Here is a 19,860-nt window from a genome sequence, read left to right as displayed (position 1 = left end):
CTTAGCTTTCTACCTCTTAAATCTATTCCCCCTGGTTATTAATCCCTTTACTAATGGAAAAATTGTCTTCTCATCCATTTTATCAATGCATCACAGTATCTGATAGAGGTATATAAGACTATTTCTCAATTTCTGTTGGTCTAAGGAATACTACCCCATCCTATCCAGTCTTTCCTCATAGCTCAGACTCTCCAGCCCAGACCAGATGAGAAATTTGAGGTTACAAACAGAAGGTGTGTGAGAGAGCTTGCATGATCCTATGATGCAGTATCCAGCACTTTGCTGATCAAGTAAAAGTGTGTTTCCACCATAATGATTTGATTTTTTTTCAAAATGTGTTCAATTGTGCACAACAGGGTTACACCTTAGCTGAAGAAGAAGAAGATCCTATTATTTTTCAGCACCGGGCATCTCGAGGCAATCAGGGAGACACATTGTCTAGTGGACCAGTGGAAACCGGCCCGATGAAGAAATTGCACGTCAGCACTACCAACTTGCAGAAGGTTTGTTCGCAGCTAAAGAATTGATTGATGAAGTATAAAATATATTTGCATCTTCCTAAGTATGTGGGAAAGTATGAATTTAGTATTAAACAGTGGGCATTGACTTTTTATTCCTGAATTAAATTTTGGGTACACTTATCACAAGCTTGTACAGTGCAAGCAATTTAAAAAGAAAATTGAAGCTTTGATCTAGTGTGTTCTATGAGCAAATCCAGATCAACTTTGAATGAGTGTGCGCACCTTTTAGATAAGAAGGTGTGTGAATCTTTAAAATGAGCAAACCTAATTTAGCTTGTAATTTGTATTTTGTTGAAAGAGAAATCAGCTGTTATAAATTTAGTAGTTGAGCAGGCTAAAACTGGATTCAGAGGAACCTCGATTATCCGAATATCGGATTATCCGAAGGAGATCTCTAGGTCCCGATAGAAACAATACCTCAAAGACGTGTTTCCAACACCGATCGCGTTCTTTGTTTACAATGATTAAAAAGGCACCATCTCCAAATAACTGACCTCCAGCTCTCTCTCTCTCTGTGTCCACACTTTCCCTGGAATTCTACAGAGGGGCACACCCTAAACCTCCCTCCCCCAGAAAATCTCTCCAACATTGCCCTGTACAGGGTAAAGGTGGAACCTGTCAAAAAGTTGCAGTAAAATGTATGTGTGTGTCTGAGTGTGGACGGGGTTGGGGGCACAGACAGAGGTGGGGTGTTGGACGGGGTTGGGGGCGCAGACGGAGGTGCGGTGTTGGATGGGGTTGAGGGGCGCGGACGGGTGTGCGGTGTTGGACGGGGTTGGGGGTATGGTGTTGGATGGGGTTGAGGGCGCGGACGGAGGTGTGGTGTTGGAAGGGGTTGGGGGAGGGGGGAGAGGGAGTGGGGGGTGGATAGGGGGCATTTTCAGGATGAAGGGCTTTTGCCCAAAACATCAATTTTTCCTGCTCCTCGGATGCTGCCTGGCCTGCTATGCTTTCTCAACATCACTCTAATCTTGACCCCGGCATTTTCAGGATGCCAATCTAATTAATGGAGTGCAAAGAGGATCAGTGCCTGTGTCCTCGATTTATAGTAAATATTAATAACTTAGATGAGGAAAATGAATGTACTATGCAGAATTTGCAGAAAGCACAAAAATAGTTGGAAAGCAAGTAGCGAGGATGACGCAAAGGCCTAGGCAATTTTCTACAATTTTATACATCCATACCTGTAAACAGGTCGGGAAATATGTAGATACTTGGCCGATGGAATAAAATGTGTGGTAATACACTTTGTCAGGAAGAATAGAAGAGTTCAATATTATTTAAATAGAAAAAGACAGCAGAAAGATACAGCACAGAAAAAATTGGGGTTCTCATGCATGAAGTATTAAAACTAGCATCAAAGTTGGGCGGCTAATTGGCAAGGCAAGTGGAATGTTGGCCTTTATCTCAAAGGATATGGAGTGTAAAATGGGGAGTCTTGCTAAAATTATCCAAGGCACGAATCCAATTATGATTGGAATACTGTGAACAATTTTGGTCTGTTTATCTAAGGGAAGATTTACTGACATTGGAGGCAGTCTAGAGAAGGTTCACTAAGTTGATCGTGAGTATGGAGGGATTTTCGTATTAGAAGAGATTGAGTAAGTTGGGCCTGTTCTCATAGGTTAGAAGAATTAGAAGAAACCTCATTGAAACACAAACAATTCCTGGGGAGCTTGACAGATAGATACAAAGAAGTTGTTTCTCTGTAGAAAAGTCTGGGACTAGAGGGCATAATCTCCGAGTAAAGAGATGCAAATTTAAGGCAGAGATGAGGCTAGTGAACTTTTGAAATTCTTCACTGCAGAGAGCTATCAAGGTTGGGTTGCTGATAATATTTAAGGCTGAGATAGGCAGATTTCTAATCATGAAGGGAATCATGGCTTATGGGTATAAGGCAGGAAAGTGGAGTTGAGGATTATCAGATCAGCCATAATCTCATGGTGGACCTGTCCTTGAAGAAATTCTCCTCCTAAGCCTCTTCCAAGGATGCCTACCTTGAAGAAGTTCTCCTCCTCTCTCTACAAGACAAAGCCTCTTCCACCAATGGGTTGAGTGGCTTACTTCTGTTTCTACCTCTTGTGGTTTTATGGTCTTTAGTAATGTTTGGTTACTTTAAGCAAACAATACAGGGTCAATTAAAAATAACCTGAACATGAATATGAAATATTTCTGTTGTCAAACTATTCCTTGAATGAATGTCAATTAAATGCATTTAAATTTGAAAGGATAATTAGAATGACGGTATATAATTTGCCAATATTTATTGTATTTAAATTAATTGCAGGGATATTTTACAGAAACTTCAGAATACAACGTGGTTTGTTTTTCATTTTTACTTTCCATTACTTGTTTTGAAACACATTGCAGATTACAGTAATTTTTTCTTCAGAAGCTATTAATGGCCTTAAACCTAATGCTGAGAAAATGGCCTGAAGCTTGAAGAATGCTGTATTCCTAAAGTAATTCCTAATGTAAATGCTGAAATTCAAATGCTGTAAGCATATTAAAACCAAGTGACTCACAACTTGTAAATCAAGTGTTGCTACATTTTCTAATTCTCTTGGTAGTCTCCAAGCCCACAGCTGCAGTATTTAATATGAGTAACCGAAGTAAATTTACAACACTGAAGTTGATGCAGGCATTAATTAGGTGATCTTATGTTGAAGCTATTTAAGAAGAATACATTTTTTGTCATTTGTATTACTGTTGTTATTATCCTAGCTGATGTTATTATTGGACAAGTCCGATCCCAAGCTGAAATGTGGCTTGATTGCTTGTTTTGGTTTTAAAAAGGTGGTTTCACAATCTGATGCTACAAATTTAATTTTAACAACAAGACAAATGAATTATGCAAACTAATTAAAACAAAATTGAAATAATCAAGCAATTTACATATAATACAAGTTTACCAATTTCAAAAACAACCCCATTAATCCCAGAAACATTCATTTAAAAAGGCTCAAACACCAGAGATAATTCCCTTCTCTATCGCACACAGGGTTGACTTAAATGGGGCATCAATTCAGGTTTGGACTCTAATTACCTCTTTCTTGAGTATTTCTCAGCTTCAAATAATCCCTCTGGTTTTAACCAAACACCTCTGGTCTGGTTAATTCCTTACACTGAGGTAACATATTCTAAACAGTTCTAAACTATCTCCCTTTCTCATAAGGAACTGTTTTGCACATTTAGCTTCAGCCAACACTTTAGCAAAGACTGCCAATTGAAAACCTAAAAGTTTTTTCCCCCAAGATATTGGTATTTCTCCTCACTAAAAGAAGGTATATTTATCTGTGACCTTCTAAAGTAAAACCTATTGCTCATCACTTTTTATTCTGTTCCCACATAAATCTCGCCTAGTAAAAATGAAACCCCATTACTTCTCCAGGAAGTCTCTCTCTGGAAAGAAATCACCATGGTTACAAGTTGATCATTATACCCCTCATAGACACCCCTGACCAAAACCACAAGTATTTCTGCAATGTATTTTGTATATTGTAAACACTGCTTTTATTGAATGTCGTATAAAGGGAGTAAGTGTTTGCGGCTATAGTACTAATCAAGCTGCATTGGCTTGGATGGTTTTGGGCTTCTTTAATGTTGGTGCTACACTCATGTTGACAAATGACTGTATTATTACACTTCTGATTTGTGCCAAGTAGAGGTGTCTGACAAGCTTAGAAAAGTCAAGAGGTGAGGTATTTGCTGCAGGACCCCTAATCTCTGACCTGTTCTTGTAGCCACTGTATTTAAATGACCAGTCCTGCTCAGTATCTGATTGCTGGTGTTCCTGCAGTAGGATGGTGATAATGGGTGATTATTGAATGTCAAGGGTGTTAGATTCTCTTTTGTTGGCAATGGTCAGTGCACCATGGCTATATGTCAAGTTATGCACTTCAGTGTGAAAATCAAAAAGAAGAGGATTATTTAGATGATCATTTGTTGGGAAGTGTGGATGTTAAAGGGACCTGTATGTAGTCGTACACCAATCAATGAAAGTAAATGGGCAGGTGCAGCAAGCAGTTAGGAAGTCAAATAGTAGATTGGCCTTTATTGCAAAAAGATTTGAAACATTCCCAAATAGGGATGTTTTGCTGAAGTTATATAGGACCTTAGTGAGACCATGCCTAGAGTATTGCATGAAGTTTTGGTCTCCCTTCTAAGAAATGACATATTTGCCATTGAGGGAGTACAGTGCCAATTCATTAGGCTGATACCATGGATGGCAGGACTTTCCCGTGAAGAGAAATTGGTTTGAGTAGACATATATTTGCTACAGTTTAGAATAATGAGAGGGGATCTGATTGAAACATATAAAATTCTAACAGGCTGGATAAATGAGACGCAGAGAGGATGATTTCCTTGTGTGGCAAAACTAGAACCAGATGTGGAGACTCAGATTATGGGGTAGACCATTTAGGATTGAGATGAGGAAATAATGTCTCTGAAAGTATAGTGAACCTTTGGAATTCTCTACTGCAGAAGACTGTAGAGGCCAAGTCACTGTACATAACATAAGATAGATAAATTTCTAAATTTTAAAGGCATCACTGGGTGAGAGTGAGAATGTAGGGAAATGGCATTAAGGTAGAGGATCCACCATGATCCTATTGAATCACAGAGCAGACTCGAAAGGTTAAATGGCCTACTCCTGCTCCTGGTTTGTAAGTTTCTCTGCACTGCCGGGCGCTTTAACAGCATTAATGTCACTGCTGAATGAAATGTCAAAGTTGTGTCATTGTGAGAACTAGTTTGGAATTGTAATAGAACATAGAACAATACAGCACAGAACAGGCCCTTCGGCCCACGATGTTGTGCCGAACATTTGTCCTAGCTTAAGCACCCATCCATGTATCTATCCAATTGCTGCTTAAAGGTCGCCAATGATTCTGACTCTGCCACTCCCACAGGCAGCGCATTCCATGCCCCCACCACTCTCTGGGTAAAGAACCTACCCCTGACATCTCCCCTATACCTTCCACCCTTCACCTTAAATTTATGTCCCCTTGTAACACACTGTTGTACCTGGGGAAAAAGTTTCTGACTGTCTACTCTATCTATGCCTCTGATCATCTTATAAACCTCTATCAAGTCACCCCTCATCCTTCGCCGTTCCAACGAGAAAAGGCCGAGAACTCTCAACCTATCCTCGTACGACTTCTTCTCCATTCCAGGCAACATCCTGGTAAATCTTCCCTGTACAGCTGCAACATCACTTCACGACTCTTAAATTCAATCCCTCTGCTAATGAACGCTAATACACCATAGGTCTTCTTACAAGCTCTATCCTGTAATATACTGTTATTGCCAAGGCAAAGATGTCTTGATGCAGATGTTGCAATGCGACAATACCACAAGGTTAACAACTTGTGTGTTAACCATTAGTAATTGCACCTGATGTAATTTTGATGTAATTCAACCATGTTGCGAGGATTTTTGTGGTGCAGTGATGGTATTTCTACCTCTGTACCAGAAGTTCTGAGTTCAAGTTTCACCTTGACAGGGGTGTCGTAACATTTCTAAACAGGTTGATTTAAAAGAAAACTTCTTCAATGTTGCTGAATTGGGATCTGAGTCTATGGAGCAAATTTGTCTATTATATATTGAAATAAACAAAGAACTGTGGGTACTGGAGATCTGAAACAAACAAAAACAGAAATTGCTGGAGAGACACAACAGATCTGGCAGAATCTGAAGAGAAAGCAGTGTTAATGTTTAGAGTCCGGTGGCCCTTTCTTAGAACTGAGCAGCTAGGAAAAGCTGGTGTTTATGCTGATGACGGGGAGTGTAAAGGGGTAGGAGTGAGTGGGTAGGTAGACCGGGATTCCAGAGACAGAGTTTAAAACAAAGTCAGTAGACAATGGGATTGTTGACAGTAAGCCAGGGAAGAAGAGAAGGTAGGTGATAATGGAGACTATGCGTAGGTGAAGATAGGTTGGCTGCACTGAAAGCAACACATTTCATGATAGTACCTGGTGTGTTGGGTGGCTGTTGGTCATCAAAGGAAGTGGTCTGCACTAAAATTGTTCAACTCGATATTGAGTCCTGGAAGCTGTAAGGCCCCCAAGTCGAAGATGAGGTGTTGAGCTTTGCTGGGTCACTGGCAGGCCTGAGACAGAAATGTTGGCATCACATGCTGGCAGTCATAAATTCAGCAACTCACCAGGCCTTCTTGACAGCACCTTCCAAGCCCATAATCTCGATTCCCTAGAAGAACAAGGGAGCTCCCTTAAAACCACAATGAGAACTTATACCACCACTTCTTCACTGTCAGTGGGTCTAAATCCTCAAAGTCCCTCCCTAATATTATTACATTGTAGATGTACCTATATCTCACAGACTGCAGAGGCTCAAGAATGCAAATTGCCATCACTATTTCAAAATAAGTAAGAATGTGCTACAAATTCTGGATTTGATAATGATGCATTCAATCAATGAATGAATTTTAAAGAAATACATTCATTGAATTACTCTTTGCAATTGTTGCCACCTCTAACATGATGCCACCATGCCCTCCTAGAGGAGGCAATTGCCTAGTGGTATTATCGCAGACAGTTAAGACAGACAGCCAGATAATGTTCTGGAGACCCGGGTTCGATTCCTGCCACGCCTGATAGTGGAATATGAATTCAATCAATATGTGGAATGAAAAGTCTAATGATGACCATGAATCCATTGTTGATTGTTGGAGAAACCCATCTGGTTCACTATCCTTTACTGACATCTTTACCTGGTCTGGCCGATATGTGACTCCAACCTACAGCAATGTGGTTGAATCTTAACTGCCCTCTGAGCAATTCGGGATGGGCAATAAATGGTGCCTAAACAGTGACGCCCTCATCCTGTGAATCAGTAAAAAAACAACAGATCTTACCTCCATTTGCATTCAGCATTCCAATTGGAACATTTGCCCCTTTATACCACTCTGATCCACTTTGCACTTCAACCCACAGCACCTTATCATGCAAGTGTAAGAAATGCAACACTTGCCCTTTTATCAGCTCTACTAAGGGACCAAATATTCCTGCCACATTAAGCAGTAATTTATTTATTGTACTTTCAACTTTTAATACACTCTTTGCTGCTCACAATGCAGTCTATAATACATTGGGAAGTCTAGACATAGATTAGATTAGATTCCCTACAGTGTGGAAACAGGCTCTTTGGCCTAACCAGTCCACACCGACCCTCCGAAGAGTAACCCATCCAGACCCGTTTCCCTCTGACTGATGCACCTAACACTATGGGCAATTTAGCATGGCCAATTCACTTCACCTGCATATCTTTGGACTGTGGGAGGAAACCAGAGCATCCGGAGGAAACCCACACAGACACTGGGAGAATGTGCAAACTCCACACAGACAGTGATCCGAGGCTAGAATTGAACCTGTGACCCTGGTGCTGTGAGGCAACAGTGCTAACCACACTGAGCCACCCCAAATCTTGGATTGCTTTGCAGAACATTTCTTTTCAGCATCCTTCAGTTTCCTGTCATTATAAATCTCCACTTGCATTAAACCCTCGGTCTTCTACATTGATTCAGAGAAATTCAATGTAAATTGGAGGAGATTCCTCTTTAGTTCTTTTACAACCTTTCCTCAACAATGACTTCAACAATTTCAGATCAGTATCTCTGGCTCTAATTTTTTTGGACAACAGCTTTCACCTCCTCCACATGATCTTTAAGTTGTTTTTCACTATTTCCATTATCACCTCCTTTTATTCTTCACTTCTGTCCTCTTTGTTATTTATTTCTTGTCTTCCACACTATTGCAGGTTGGCCCTTTTTTTTGTTTCTCTTACTTACAACACCATCACCACCATTACTGCCATGCTTATTTAAAATCTGCTTCAATTCTATTTTTTTCTAGTTCTGATTCAAAGTCATCACTTGGAAATGTTAATTTTGATCATTTCTGTAAATGCTGGCTGAACGATTACGTTTGTCCAGCATTGTCTGTTTTTATTTCAGTAGTTCAACAATAAAAATGAATAGAAGTAGTTATTTGGATGATCTAATTTATTAGAATGCCACATTGGTTTTTTTTAATGATGTTCTGTCATTCATTTGAAATGAAAATGATTGTGGTTAAGTTTAGAAAGTACTGTTCATGATATTAATAGATGATTGCATAGCACATTCTACCTTGTTCAGTAGTATAAGACAAGCATGAATGCTTTTATTTTAAATTTGTTGATACCTGAAATTGATTATGAAGGCTGTTTCCTTCATAAACCTCAGATATTTTAGTAGCACTATGGTAATGAGTAACTTCATTCATGCTTGAATTACCTCTGGTAATGTTACTGGACTTTGTGCAATGAACTGTTCCAAAAAAAGTCACAAAGGAACAATTGTATGAATTTTGATTTGCGTTTCAGGCTTGGGGAGCTGCCAGAAGAGTTTCTAAAGATGACTGGATGGAATGGCTGAGGCGATTAAGTGTGGAACTGCTTAAAGAATCCCCATCACCTGCACTCCGCTCATGTTGGTCTCTAGCTCAGGCCTATAATCCTTTAGCTAGGTAAAATTTCCAGCTTAATATTTTGTGGTAATTTACTAAAAATAAGTTTGAGCAATATATAAGTCAATCAGTGTATTGAACTGGCAGTATGATTGTAATGAACATCTGTACTGACATATGAAGAATGCTAGAGACTTAAAGGAATTCACTTAATTTCAGTCCTCCCACAAATGTCACCCCTGCCACCAGACCTCTTTGCTGTAAAGTGCTGTTAAATATTTGTTCAACAAAGAGGTATGTCTGATTTGTTCAAATCTGAATTATGAATCTTTGGTTCTTGGCAGTTAGAAGCTAAAAGAGGTTTTTGAGGGATCTTGGGAAAAGAATTCAATTTGAATTGTTTCAATTTGAGTCATAGAGATGTACAGCACAGAAACAGACCCATCGGTCCAACTCATCCGTGCCGACCAGATATCCCAAACTAATCTAGTCCCTATATCCCTCTAAACCCTTCCTATTCATATACCCATCCAGATGCCTTTTAAATGTTGCAATTGTACCAGCTTCCACCACTTCTTATGGCAGCTCACTCCATACACGCACCGTGCTATGTATGCAAAAGTTGCCCCTTAGGTCCCTTTTACATCTTTCCCCTCTCACCCTAAATCTATGGCCTCTAGTTCTGGACTCCCCCACCCCAAGGAAAATACTTTATCTATTTATCCTATCCATGCCCCCATGACTTTATAAATCTCTATAAGGTCACCCCTCAGCCTTCATGCTCCAGGGAAAACAGCCCCAGCCTATTCAGCCTCTTCCTATAGCTCAAATCCTCCAACACTGGTAACATCCTTGTAAATCTTTCCTGAACCCTTTCAAGCTTCAAAACATCCTTCCAATAGGCGACTCTCTGTGTGGAGTTTGCACATTCTCCCCATGTCTGCGTGGGTTTCCTCCGGGTGCTCCGGTTTCCTCCCACAATCCAAAAATGTGCATGTTAGGTGAATTGGCCATGCTAAATTGCCCGTAGTGTTAGGTGAAGGGGTAAATGTAGGAGAATGGGTCTGGGTGGGTTACGCTTAGGCGGGTCGGTGGGGACTTGTTGGGCCGAAGGGCCTGTTTCCACACTGTAGGGAATCTAATCTAGGAAGGAGACCAGAATTGTACACAATATTCCAAAAGTGGCCGAACCAATGTCCTGTAGAGCCACAACGTGATGTCCTAACTCCTATACTCAATGCTCTGACCAATTAAGGAAAGCATACAAGCACCTTCTTCACTATCCTATCCACCTGTGACTCCACTTTCAAGAAGCTATGAACCTGCACTCTAAGGTCTCTTTGTTTAGCAATACTTCCTAGGACTTGACCGTTAAGTGTATAAATCCTGCTCAGATTTGCTTTCCCAAAGTGCAGCACCTCGCATTTTAAGTTTCAGTCCTTCCTTTGCCTTCTATGATGTTCATCTGGGACACCATCTTCAGCCAAGAAGGTGGGCAGTCTAATTAGTCCCAGACTTTTGCTACTGTCTGTGTACAATCAGCTCTGCTAGTGATAGCCAAGATAAGTGTTGGGAAGGAGGCTTGCCATTGAAACATCCCAGTGCCAAATGAACAGAGCAACAGTTGAAAGGAAAGTTAATTAAAATAAGAATGAACCGACAGAAAAATATTTGTGAGTAACTGCCCGTATAAGGGAACTTTCATGGGCAAAAGCTGTGTAATATTGATGCTTGTCTTACATGAGAGGCCTATCTTTGACAAAATTGCTTGAATGAAGCAGTAATAAATGCAAGATATGGGATGTATTAGCATACATAACAACCACCATATTAAATTGTAATTAAATGGTGTTGAGCACTTTTATAGGTTTACTGATGTGGGTTTTTTTAAATTTTCAATATTTCCTCCTTTTTACACAAACGCTCAACTCAAAGGCTTACAGTTGCAAGTTGCGATCCAAGCTGAATTAAATTAGTGTTCTTTCTGACAAGGATCTCTGCTCAGGGTCATTCTGTTTACCCCACATGATGAGATAACTAAATTCAAATCCAATTTATATTTTTCTTTAACTGCTTTAACCTTCCTTGTAATAGGCAGAAATGAAGTGAAAACTAGATCAGGCCTGACTGTGAAGCCCACATCAATTGCTGAATAATTTCCTAGCATTTGTTTAGGCTTATGTTGAACAATTGCCTTTTGAGAAAGTATCAATGGATGCAGAGCTCACAGTCAGCAAAATGAGGTGACATAAATAAATCTGCTTGAACATTGATGAATTTTTTGAGTTGTCCTTTATTTTGAATGAATGTGCATTCTATAACTAAAGTTTCTTCCATATTTGGACATATGAATAATTTGTTTTTCTTTTCGTTTTCTAAAACTTGTTTAATTTTCTCTTTCATGCAGAGACTTGTTTAATGCAGCTTTCCTATCCTGTTGGTCAGAACTACATGAAGCACAGCAAGATGAATTGATCAGAAGTATTGAGCAGGCTCTGACTTCTCAAGACATTGCTGAGGTCACCCAGACACTTTTGAACCTTGCAGAGTTCATGGAGCACAGTGACAAGGTGAAAAAAGAGGCTAAATTTGATAGTGTCAAGTTCTGAAGGTGTTGTCTTTTATGAAAATTGTTGAACATGCTCTGTTTGTCTACCCCCTGCGCTACCTCTATCTCCCCCCTTCCATCGCTGTCTCCATCTCTCATCTCTTTCTTTTTTCTTTCTCTATCTGTCTCTATCTGTCTCCTCTCCCCCATCTCTGCCTCCCTCTGACTCTCACCCCCTTCTCCCTCTCCCTGTCTTCCCACTCCCCCCATCTCTTGCCCTCTCCCTGCCTTGCTGCCTTAACATCCTTTTCTCTCGCTTGTTTGGTTGTTCTCTCACTCACTCATTCTCTCTCTTTCCTGCATTCATCAAAATATAATGTAACGTTTGTTGCCATGGGATCATTCAAATTTTGATCAGTAATACTCTTGTGAACCTCCTTGAGATGCTTTGCTACAGTAAGTATTTTCTACATAGGAAGTTGTTCTTAATGCTTTGTTTGCTTCCTACCTTATCCTCTACACCATTCTCTAATTGCATTTTATTAGAAACGTGCTGCTGGAGTGGAGAACTAATTATGCAATTAGAAGTGTCACTGTTGGGTGGGAGGGTAATTGTAACAAGGATGCAAAGATGCTTCAGTATGTTGTAGACAGATAAGTGAGTGGGCAAGTGAATGGCAGGTGAACTATAATGTGCATAAATATGAGGGTCTTCATTTTTGTAGAAAAAACATGAAGGCAGATTATCATTGGATTGGGAATTGCTTAAGAGAGAGCGAAGTGCAATGAGACTTGGGTGTCCTTGTACACAAGTCACTGAAAGAAAGTGTGCAGGTGCAGCAGGCAGTAAAAAGACAAATGGTATCTTGGTCATCTTAGTGAGAATGTCTGACTACAGGAGCAGGGATGTTTTGCTGCAATTGTATAGGGTCTTCGCGAAATCCACACCTGAAATAATGTGTGCTGTTTTGGTCTCCTTATCTGAGTAAGGATGTTCTGGTTGTGGTGGGAGTGCAGCAAAGATTTACCAGACTGATTCCTGGGATGGGGTCTCTGGGGTCCAGAGCCAGGGGTCACAGTCTAGGGCCATTTAGGACTGAAATGAGGAGAAATTTATTCAGCCAGAGTGTGGTGAGCCTGTGAACGTCCCTGCCACAAAAAGCAGTTGAGGCCAAAACATTGAAATTTTTCAAGAAAGAGTTAGGTGTAGTTTTTATTGCTAAATGAATCAAAGGATACTGAAATAAAGTGGGAGCGGGGTCCTCAGTCAGATGATCAGCCATTATCATATTAACTGGCTGAGTAAGCTCAAAGGGCGAAACCATCTACTACTGCTATTTTCTGGAAAGATCGTTCTGCGATAATGCAGGTTTTGTTAATACAAATTTGCTGTAATGCAATTGACAAATTGGAGACACTATTTCTAAAGCATGAACTTTTAAAACATGTGTTGGCCATAACGTGATTACATTGCCAATACTTTAAGCGATCTTTCTAAAGTTATGATTTTTCTATAATGTGGGGCTGTGCAAGAATGCAACCATTTTTTAGGAAGAACTACCTGTATTACCTGACTGAACACAAGTATAGCTGAAAGTCAGCACCACCTCTTTTAAGCTAAGACGACTTTAGCTATCAATTTAACCTACAAATGGTGGCCCAACTGAGGTTACTGAAACCATGGCCATCATGAGGGAATTTGGTAGAGCAGAGTGACTGACTGAAATTTTATTACATGTGCTAATAAAGTTCTTTTTACTATTCTGGTCTATGTTTTGTTGTCTCAGCACAAACAAAGGTATGTGCAATGAGGTAAAAAGTTGCACGTACCAGCTTGAAAACAATGATGTAAAGGCTTACTCCACTGTTGGTACTTTTAATGTTTTCTTTGAGCATCAATAAATTTGGTTTATCTGTTCCTTTTGAGCTATGCTTCTATATTAAGAAAATGTAAAACATATTTGCAGTGAGTTTTTAAGATCCAACCATCTTACTGTAGAATGTTTCCCTCGCATACATAAAGATTTAAGACAATTGGATTATTGAACTTGAAGCAGTCACCTTTTACTTTGAGGTCTGACTACTATCTATCTCGACAAAGTTTATCAAAATTTATTTGTTAGATTTTTTTTTGAAAAGGGATTAAAATTAATTGAGCTTGACCAATTTCTAACTGCTCCAAGTGGATTATGTTTCTGCAATGCATAACTGAAGAGTTTGAAATAAATTGTCATCTTCTTACTCTTGTTTCACCTAACACTTTGCCTTCAACTTTGAACTGTTTTCTCTCCCTTTCAGTATTTCTGTTTCCCTCTTCCATCTTCTATTTCTCTTCCTCGCCATCTTTCTGTCTGTCATTTTCTCTTCTCTGTTCTAGTTGCCCATCTCTTGTGTGTCCCTCTCCCCCTGAACCCTTATTTTTCTGCTAGCGTCTTCATCATCTATTTTTCACTGTCTGTCTTTGTCTATTTTGTAAACTGCCTTTCTCCTTGTTTTGTATTTGGTGGAACTAGAACTATGGATAGTGATTGTGTAATAGAGATAATTGAGTGGTAGAAAATAGTCACTAATATAGTCTAGAGACCTAATAAGAGTAGATAAGGCTACTGACAGAGCTGTAATTCAGCCCCAGCAGCAGGCGAGTCTCTGCTTAAAAAGCACAGATGGGTTGAAACTCAGAAACAAGCTGGCTTTTCAGTTCCTCTGTCTGTTCGAGTGGTCAGGTAGATCATGGCTAATCTGTAGCTTAACTCCAACACCATTTCCCCCCCAAAAAATCTGTCAATCTCAGTTTTGAAATTTTCAACTGACCGAGACTGAACAGATGTTTTGGAAGAAAGTTCTACACTTCAATTACTTTCTGTGAAGAAGTGTTTCTGGACATTATCCCTGCATGAATAATTGAGCTTTAATTTTAAGTTTATGTTCTTCATTCTGGACTCCACAATCAGGGCAAGTAGTTTCTCTCTGCCTACCCGAACCCAATTCATTTGATATCTTTAACACCTTGAGATTATCCTTTAATCTTTGGTATTTAAAATTTTGTCATGCCAAGTGACACCGAAAAATTGCAAATTATTTCTTTCAGTATTTATTTCAAATGGAATTATTTATTTGTTACATTTCTATGTATACAATATACTGCAGGAAATTATCCCCTTTGGGGGTTGAGGCAGATACTCTATGTGCAAAATGTAGAATATTGTGTTTGTTGTTAATGTTGCCTTATTTGTCAACTTGATACATTCAAACATGTGCCAAAACATTTGAATAAACTATTTGGCCAACAAATAGCTAACTCCTTAATTTCTATCAGGGCCCTCTACCACTGAGAGATGATAATGGCATTGTCCTCCTTGGAGAAAGAGCAGCCAAATGTCGTGCTTATGCCAAAGCCTTACATTATAAGGAGTTGGAGTTCCAGAAAGGTCCCTGTCCAGCAATTCTAGAATCATTAATCAGGTAAGTTGAACTGCTTTATTTAAATAAATGTAGAATTCATGCAATATACAGTAGTTTTAATTTTAGTGGATAGCCAGAAAATAAATAATGATGAAACCTTTGCCAAAGGGGGTATAATTAAATAAGAACAGGAACCCAAAAGCTGGACTTTCTTTTGCTGCCTGCAATATGCCACATGATATCCAGTTCTAGTCAAGTCAGTGGAACTGAACAATGAACAGTGGAACTGAACAATTCCAGCCTCTGCAGTATGACTAAACAGTATTATGGAAAACTAATCTAAGACCAGTTGTTTTGCATCCAATGTCCAATTTTGGTCCCTTGGTCTCCACGAAAAACAGATCCCCATGTTGCACAGTTTAAGACATGTGTTTGGCAATTGAGATTGCAATTATATAAAAGAAAATTTAGGTTAGTAACCATTTTGCCATTCTGACTGTGCAAGCAATTTGAGGTGCAATTTGGAAGACTGGAAAGTATATTAGTCGTGTTGCCAGTTTACTCCTCACTTTGTGCTGATTTGAATATTTACTGAGTCTAAAAGAAAGCTGGTTTCTTTGACCGATTTTAAAAGTTTATAGAGAGAACCTCTCTAAACTGAGTTGAAAATGAATATTACTAGACTGTGTTCATCAATAAACAATCAATTAAATGAGTGACCACATTTGTCTAATAATCCTTTATCAATCAAAAGAGCTTATGTATGTCAGAATTTGTAGACAAATTATATATTGTCTTTACATGACTTTATATTAGCCAGATTTCTAACCTACCTTGCTCCCTTTAAGCATTACATCTATGTTTTTGCAAAGAACTTTTAACTCTTGACATGCTTTCAAGATCGTAATTGTTCCATCATTTGAAATGTGTTGTATACTTTAATGTTGGTTTGGATATTTTTATAAGTTTGTCAAGTTTACATATCTGAATAAATCTTTGTATATTCAAAGTCAAGTGATATTCGTGTATGTATTTAACCCGAGCTTCTGATTTATTTTATTTGCTGAGTCTGAAAGAAAGTTACTGATGCAGTTATTCATTCAGTGTAAGAGTGAAAAGTCTTATTAAGAAAATCTAATTTCTGGCTTATCAGAAATGGACGATAGCTGGTGGCGAAAGGGGTCCTCTGTAGCTTTCAGAGGATTCAACTCTGCCTTATAAAGTTTTGATACTGTTATTTTCAGAAGAGTATTACTGATTGAAGGAAATGTTTCATGCAAGCTGCTTCATCTGTAGCAATCAACATCGCCATGTTTGTGGACATTTGTTTCAAAGATATAATGCAATATATGTAATCAAGGTGAATATTTCAATTAGATATGCAGTTTTGTTTTCCCTAGTTTTTCTTTTCATTGCATTACAGCTCAGTTTGTACAAAAGTTAAAATTGCCTCTTAATTCAAATTAGGGGCAGTTTAAGGAACAGGGAAATCTATTACTTTCTATTCAGCAATGTCACCAAAAAGTGCATTTGAGGAATAGGATTTCATTCTACTGTGATATATTTAGGTTTGTATATCTTGTTAAAATTTCTGATCAGGCTTACATATGAAGAGCAGGTGCATTATTTTTGGAGAGCTTGGGAAATCACAGCTCAGCTCAGCATGAATCTGCTCTTGAAGCAGAGGTGAGTGGGAAATTTTAACAGCATGTGATATAAAGAAACAAGACGGAGATAAATGTCAAGATTTAAAAAAAAATTGAACTTCTCTACGTGAAGGTGCTGCTACAATCCAGAAGAATAAACTAAATGTGTCATTGATCAGAGTCCCTTTAAAAAAAACCATCCAATTCTAGTTTTTTCTATATTTGTTTTAGACATTGTACTGATTTATGTTAACAGTGTCTACCTAATCTCAAAGACAAAAAATGTCTTTCGCCTCCTTATATTTGCTAAGAGAATCTGCTACTCTGCATTGTTACGACTTGAGCTCATTTGTAACAATGTGTGTGGAGACCATCCTCTATTTAAATTCTGTTTCCAATTGCCCAGATTAGATTGATTTATGGAACGTGTATTTTAAGACTCATGCAGCTGCCAATAACTTTTTGCATTTGGATGATACTTTTATTATTACAGCATGAATCAAAGTTAAATTATGCTAAGAATTCATGCCCAACTTAGAATAAAACATGCAAAAAATACTACGAATATAACTTGAGGTTTGAAGCTTTGGTGCATTAACTGTTGCTGCATTCCTCAACTAATAAAGTGGAAATGTGGTTTCAATAAGGCACCTGGTTCACCTCTTTGAGTTGATGTGACATTCTACAGATATTTGTTTGGGTATCCTGTTTGATTTCATGGAAGCAATTGTAGTCCATAAATAATGGAAGGTTACTTTGATTGTTGTCCATTTTTAAGAGCTGTTAGTAGCTCAGGTTTAAAGAGTTCAAGTGCATAATCTGGTTGGCTATCATTTGAAGTATTGCTCATGTAATTCTTTGAAAACTGGTAGTTCTGTACAAGAAAAATGCTTGCCTAAGCCTCATTTAGAGCTCCTTGAAATAATCTGGTAATAACATATAAGTTACATTTAACAAGAATGATTAAATGAGGTAGTTTTTGCTGAAAATAACTTTCTAGTCTTATCTACTTGGCTGAATCTTGGCTTACTTGACTGGATTATGACAGCTAGAAATGGCATAAAAATATTGTAATCATTAAAGCAACTTCTGATGGATACTACAAAAACTGAAAATTGTCATTTCTGGTAGGCTAATTAGATGTTAGCATCTACTTTGAAGCTCTGTGGTATTTTCTTTAATTTGTTTGAAACATGAGCTACCTAATATTAGATGGGGACAATTCCATGTTATTTAATTACATATTATGTAATGGCCTAAACTCAATACTTTTTGCTGATAACTCCAAAGGATGAGTCTGACCATTTTCATGGCAGTTGATAGATTGGGTAACTCAGCTGAATAGTTTTCCATATGGTAAACCTTCCCTAACTATTTAAGATAACAAAGTCAGAAATCAAAGCTATAAGTTCAACATTCTAAATACACTAACATGATACAGGACTAATTTCTCTGTTCTAGATAGTTGTCAAGAAAGTCTTTTGGATTCTTGCTCGGTTTCTTAGTAAAGAAGAAATGTCTACAAGTTGTAACTGTAGCATTTTAGCTTTTGTTTTCTGCATTGTATGAAGATGTTCAAGTTTCTTTAAAAAACAAAGGTGTTTATTCCAATGGTGTCCAAAGCTAAAATATGTTACCAAAAAAATTGTGTTAAATGTCGATTGAATTTTAAATCTGTATGAGTTTATAACAATTGAAGTTTGAGGTAAATGTAGCAACTAGTGGCAATGCATAGCAAGTTTGTCCGCACTAGTAAAGAGAAAAAGATGGTTGATACTTTTGACACTAACACTTTCAGAATGGATAAGTGAATCTCGTTGTAAGAATAGTTCGAGTTACAACTTAATGGAATTTACAATGAAAAGAATTCTGATTGCGCTTCAAACCTTTCATTCCGAGCTCTCAATGGAAAAGGATGTTGCTAGGGTTGGAGGGTTTGAACTATAGGGAGAGGCTGAATAGGCTGGGGTAAATCCCTGGAGTGTTGGAAGCTGAGAGGTGAGCTTTTAGAGGTCTGTAAAATCATGAGGGACATCGATTGGGTAAATAGACAAGGTCTTTACCCTGGGGTGGGGGGTGTCCAGAAGGAGAGGGCATAGGTTTAGGGTGAGAGGGGAAAGATTTAAAAGGGACCTAAAGGGCAACTTTTTCAAGGGACCTAAAGGGCAACTTTTTCATGCAGAGGGTGGTGTGTGTATGGAATGAGCTGCCAGGGGAAGTGATGGAGACTGGTACAATTGCAACATTTAAAAGAGATCTGGATGGGTATATGAATAGAAAGGGTTTAGAGGGATATGTGTAAAGTGCTGCAAATGGACTAGATTAAGTTGGGATATCTGGTCGGCATGGACGAGTTTGACTGAAGTGTCTGTTTCCGTGCTGTATATCTCTATGACTCTGATATCAAGCTAACAGAGTAATGTGATTAGTCTGACTTGGAATGAGTCATAAAATTACAACTCCAATATTTTAATCGTAGCTAAAATTAAACATTTGTTGAAGTGTGCTATTGATCTGAAATAATTTTCCTGTCAGTTTAATGATAAAAATGTACTGCTGTTTAAACTTTTTTACCATTTTTTTCAAAAAAAACAATCTCTACATTCAGCCAGAAGATGATAATAGAATCCCTGCAGCATGAAAGCAGGCCTTTGGCTCATCAGAACCATACTGACCCTCTGAAGAATATCCCAACTATACCAACCCCCTTACCCTCTCCCTGTAACTCTGTGTTTCCATGACTAATCCATCTCACCTGCGCCTCCCTGGACACTATGAGCAATTTAGTATGGCCAATCCATCTGACGTGCACAATTTTGGACTGTTGGAGCAATCCAGAGCATCTGGACAAATCCCATGCAGACTCTGGGAGAATGTACATACTCCACACAGACAGTTGCTCAAGGGTGGAATCAAACCCAGGTTCCTCGTACTGTGAGGCAGCAGTGCTAACCACTGAGCCACCTTGCTTCCCACAACTATATTTATTAAATCTTCTTGACTAGAAATACTTGATTTTATGTTGCTTAATCTGCAAATTCCAAATTGCATTACCATTCATCTTAAAACTCCATATAAATCCTCTTCTTTCTTCTTTCTTATCCTCAGTTTCCTCAACTCCTCTCTCCTCCAGAAACTCTGACCTCATAGAAATATCCCCTATCTTGCACGGTATCCCTCTCACCATTTTCCCCAAGGTCTTGCCAATTTACATTGGCTCAGGTTCTTCTAATTTCCAAACTTCACACTCTCCATTTTAGGCCTTCAACTTTTTG

General features: G+C 38.7%; 1 protein-coding gene across 2 annotated transcripts in view; it reads left to right on the top strand.

Moving 5' to 3' along the window:
- mtor (mechanistic target of rapamycin kinase) overlaps positions 1 to 19,860 on the top strand; it is a 367,086-nt gene that overhangs the window by 124,874 nt on the left and 222,352 nt on the right. For both annotated transcript variants that reach the window (XM_043675589.1, XM_043675588.1), the window contains exons 25-28: positions 357 to 503; positions 8,907 to 9,049; positions 11,397 to 11,559; positions 14,854 to 14,999. In XM_043675589.1, the coding sequence (XP_043531524.1) occupies positions 357 to 503; positions 8,907 to 9,049; positions 11,397 to 11,559; positions 14,854 to 14,999 (599 nt within the window). The remainder of the gene's footprint in view (positions 1 to 356; positions 504 to 8,906; positions 9,050 to 11,396; positions 11,560 to 14,853; positions 15,000 to 19,860) is intronic.

This window comes from Chiloscyllium plagiosum, chromosome 34 (assembly GCF_004010195.1).
Source record: "Chiloscyllium plagiosum isolate BGI_BamShark_2017 chromosome 34, ASM401019v2, whole genome shotgun sequence".
NCBI classification, from domain to species: domain Eukaryota; kingdom Metazoa; phylum Chordata; class Chondrichthyes; order Orectolobiformes; family Hemiscylliidae; genus Chiloscyllium; species Chiloscyllium plagiosum.
Note: the sequence above shows the minus strand (reverse complement) of the source record. Positions and strands in the feature narration are given on the sequence as shown.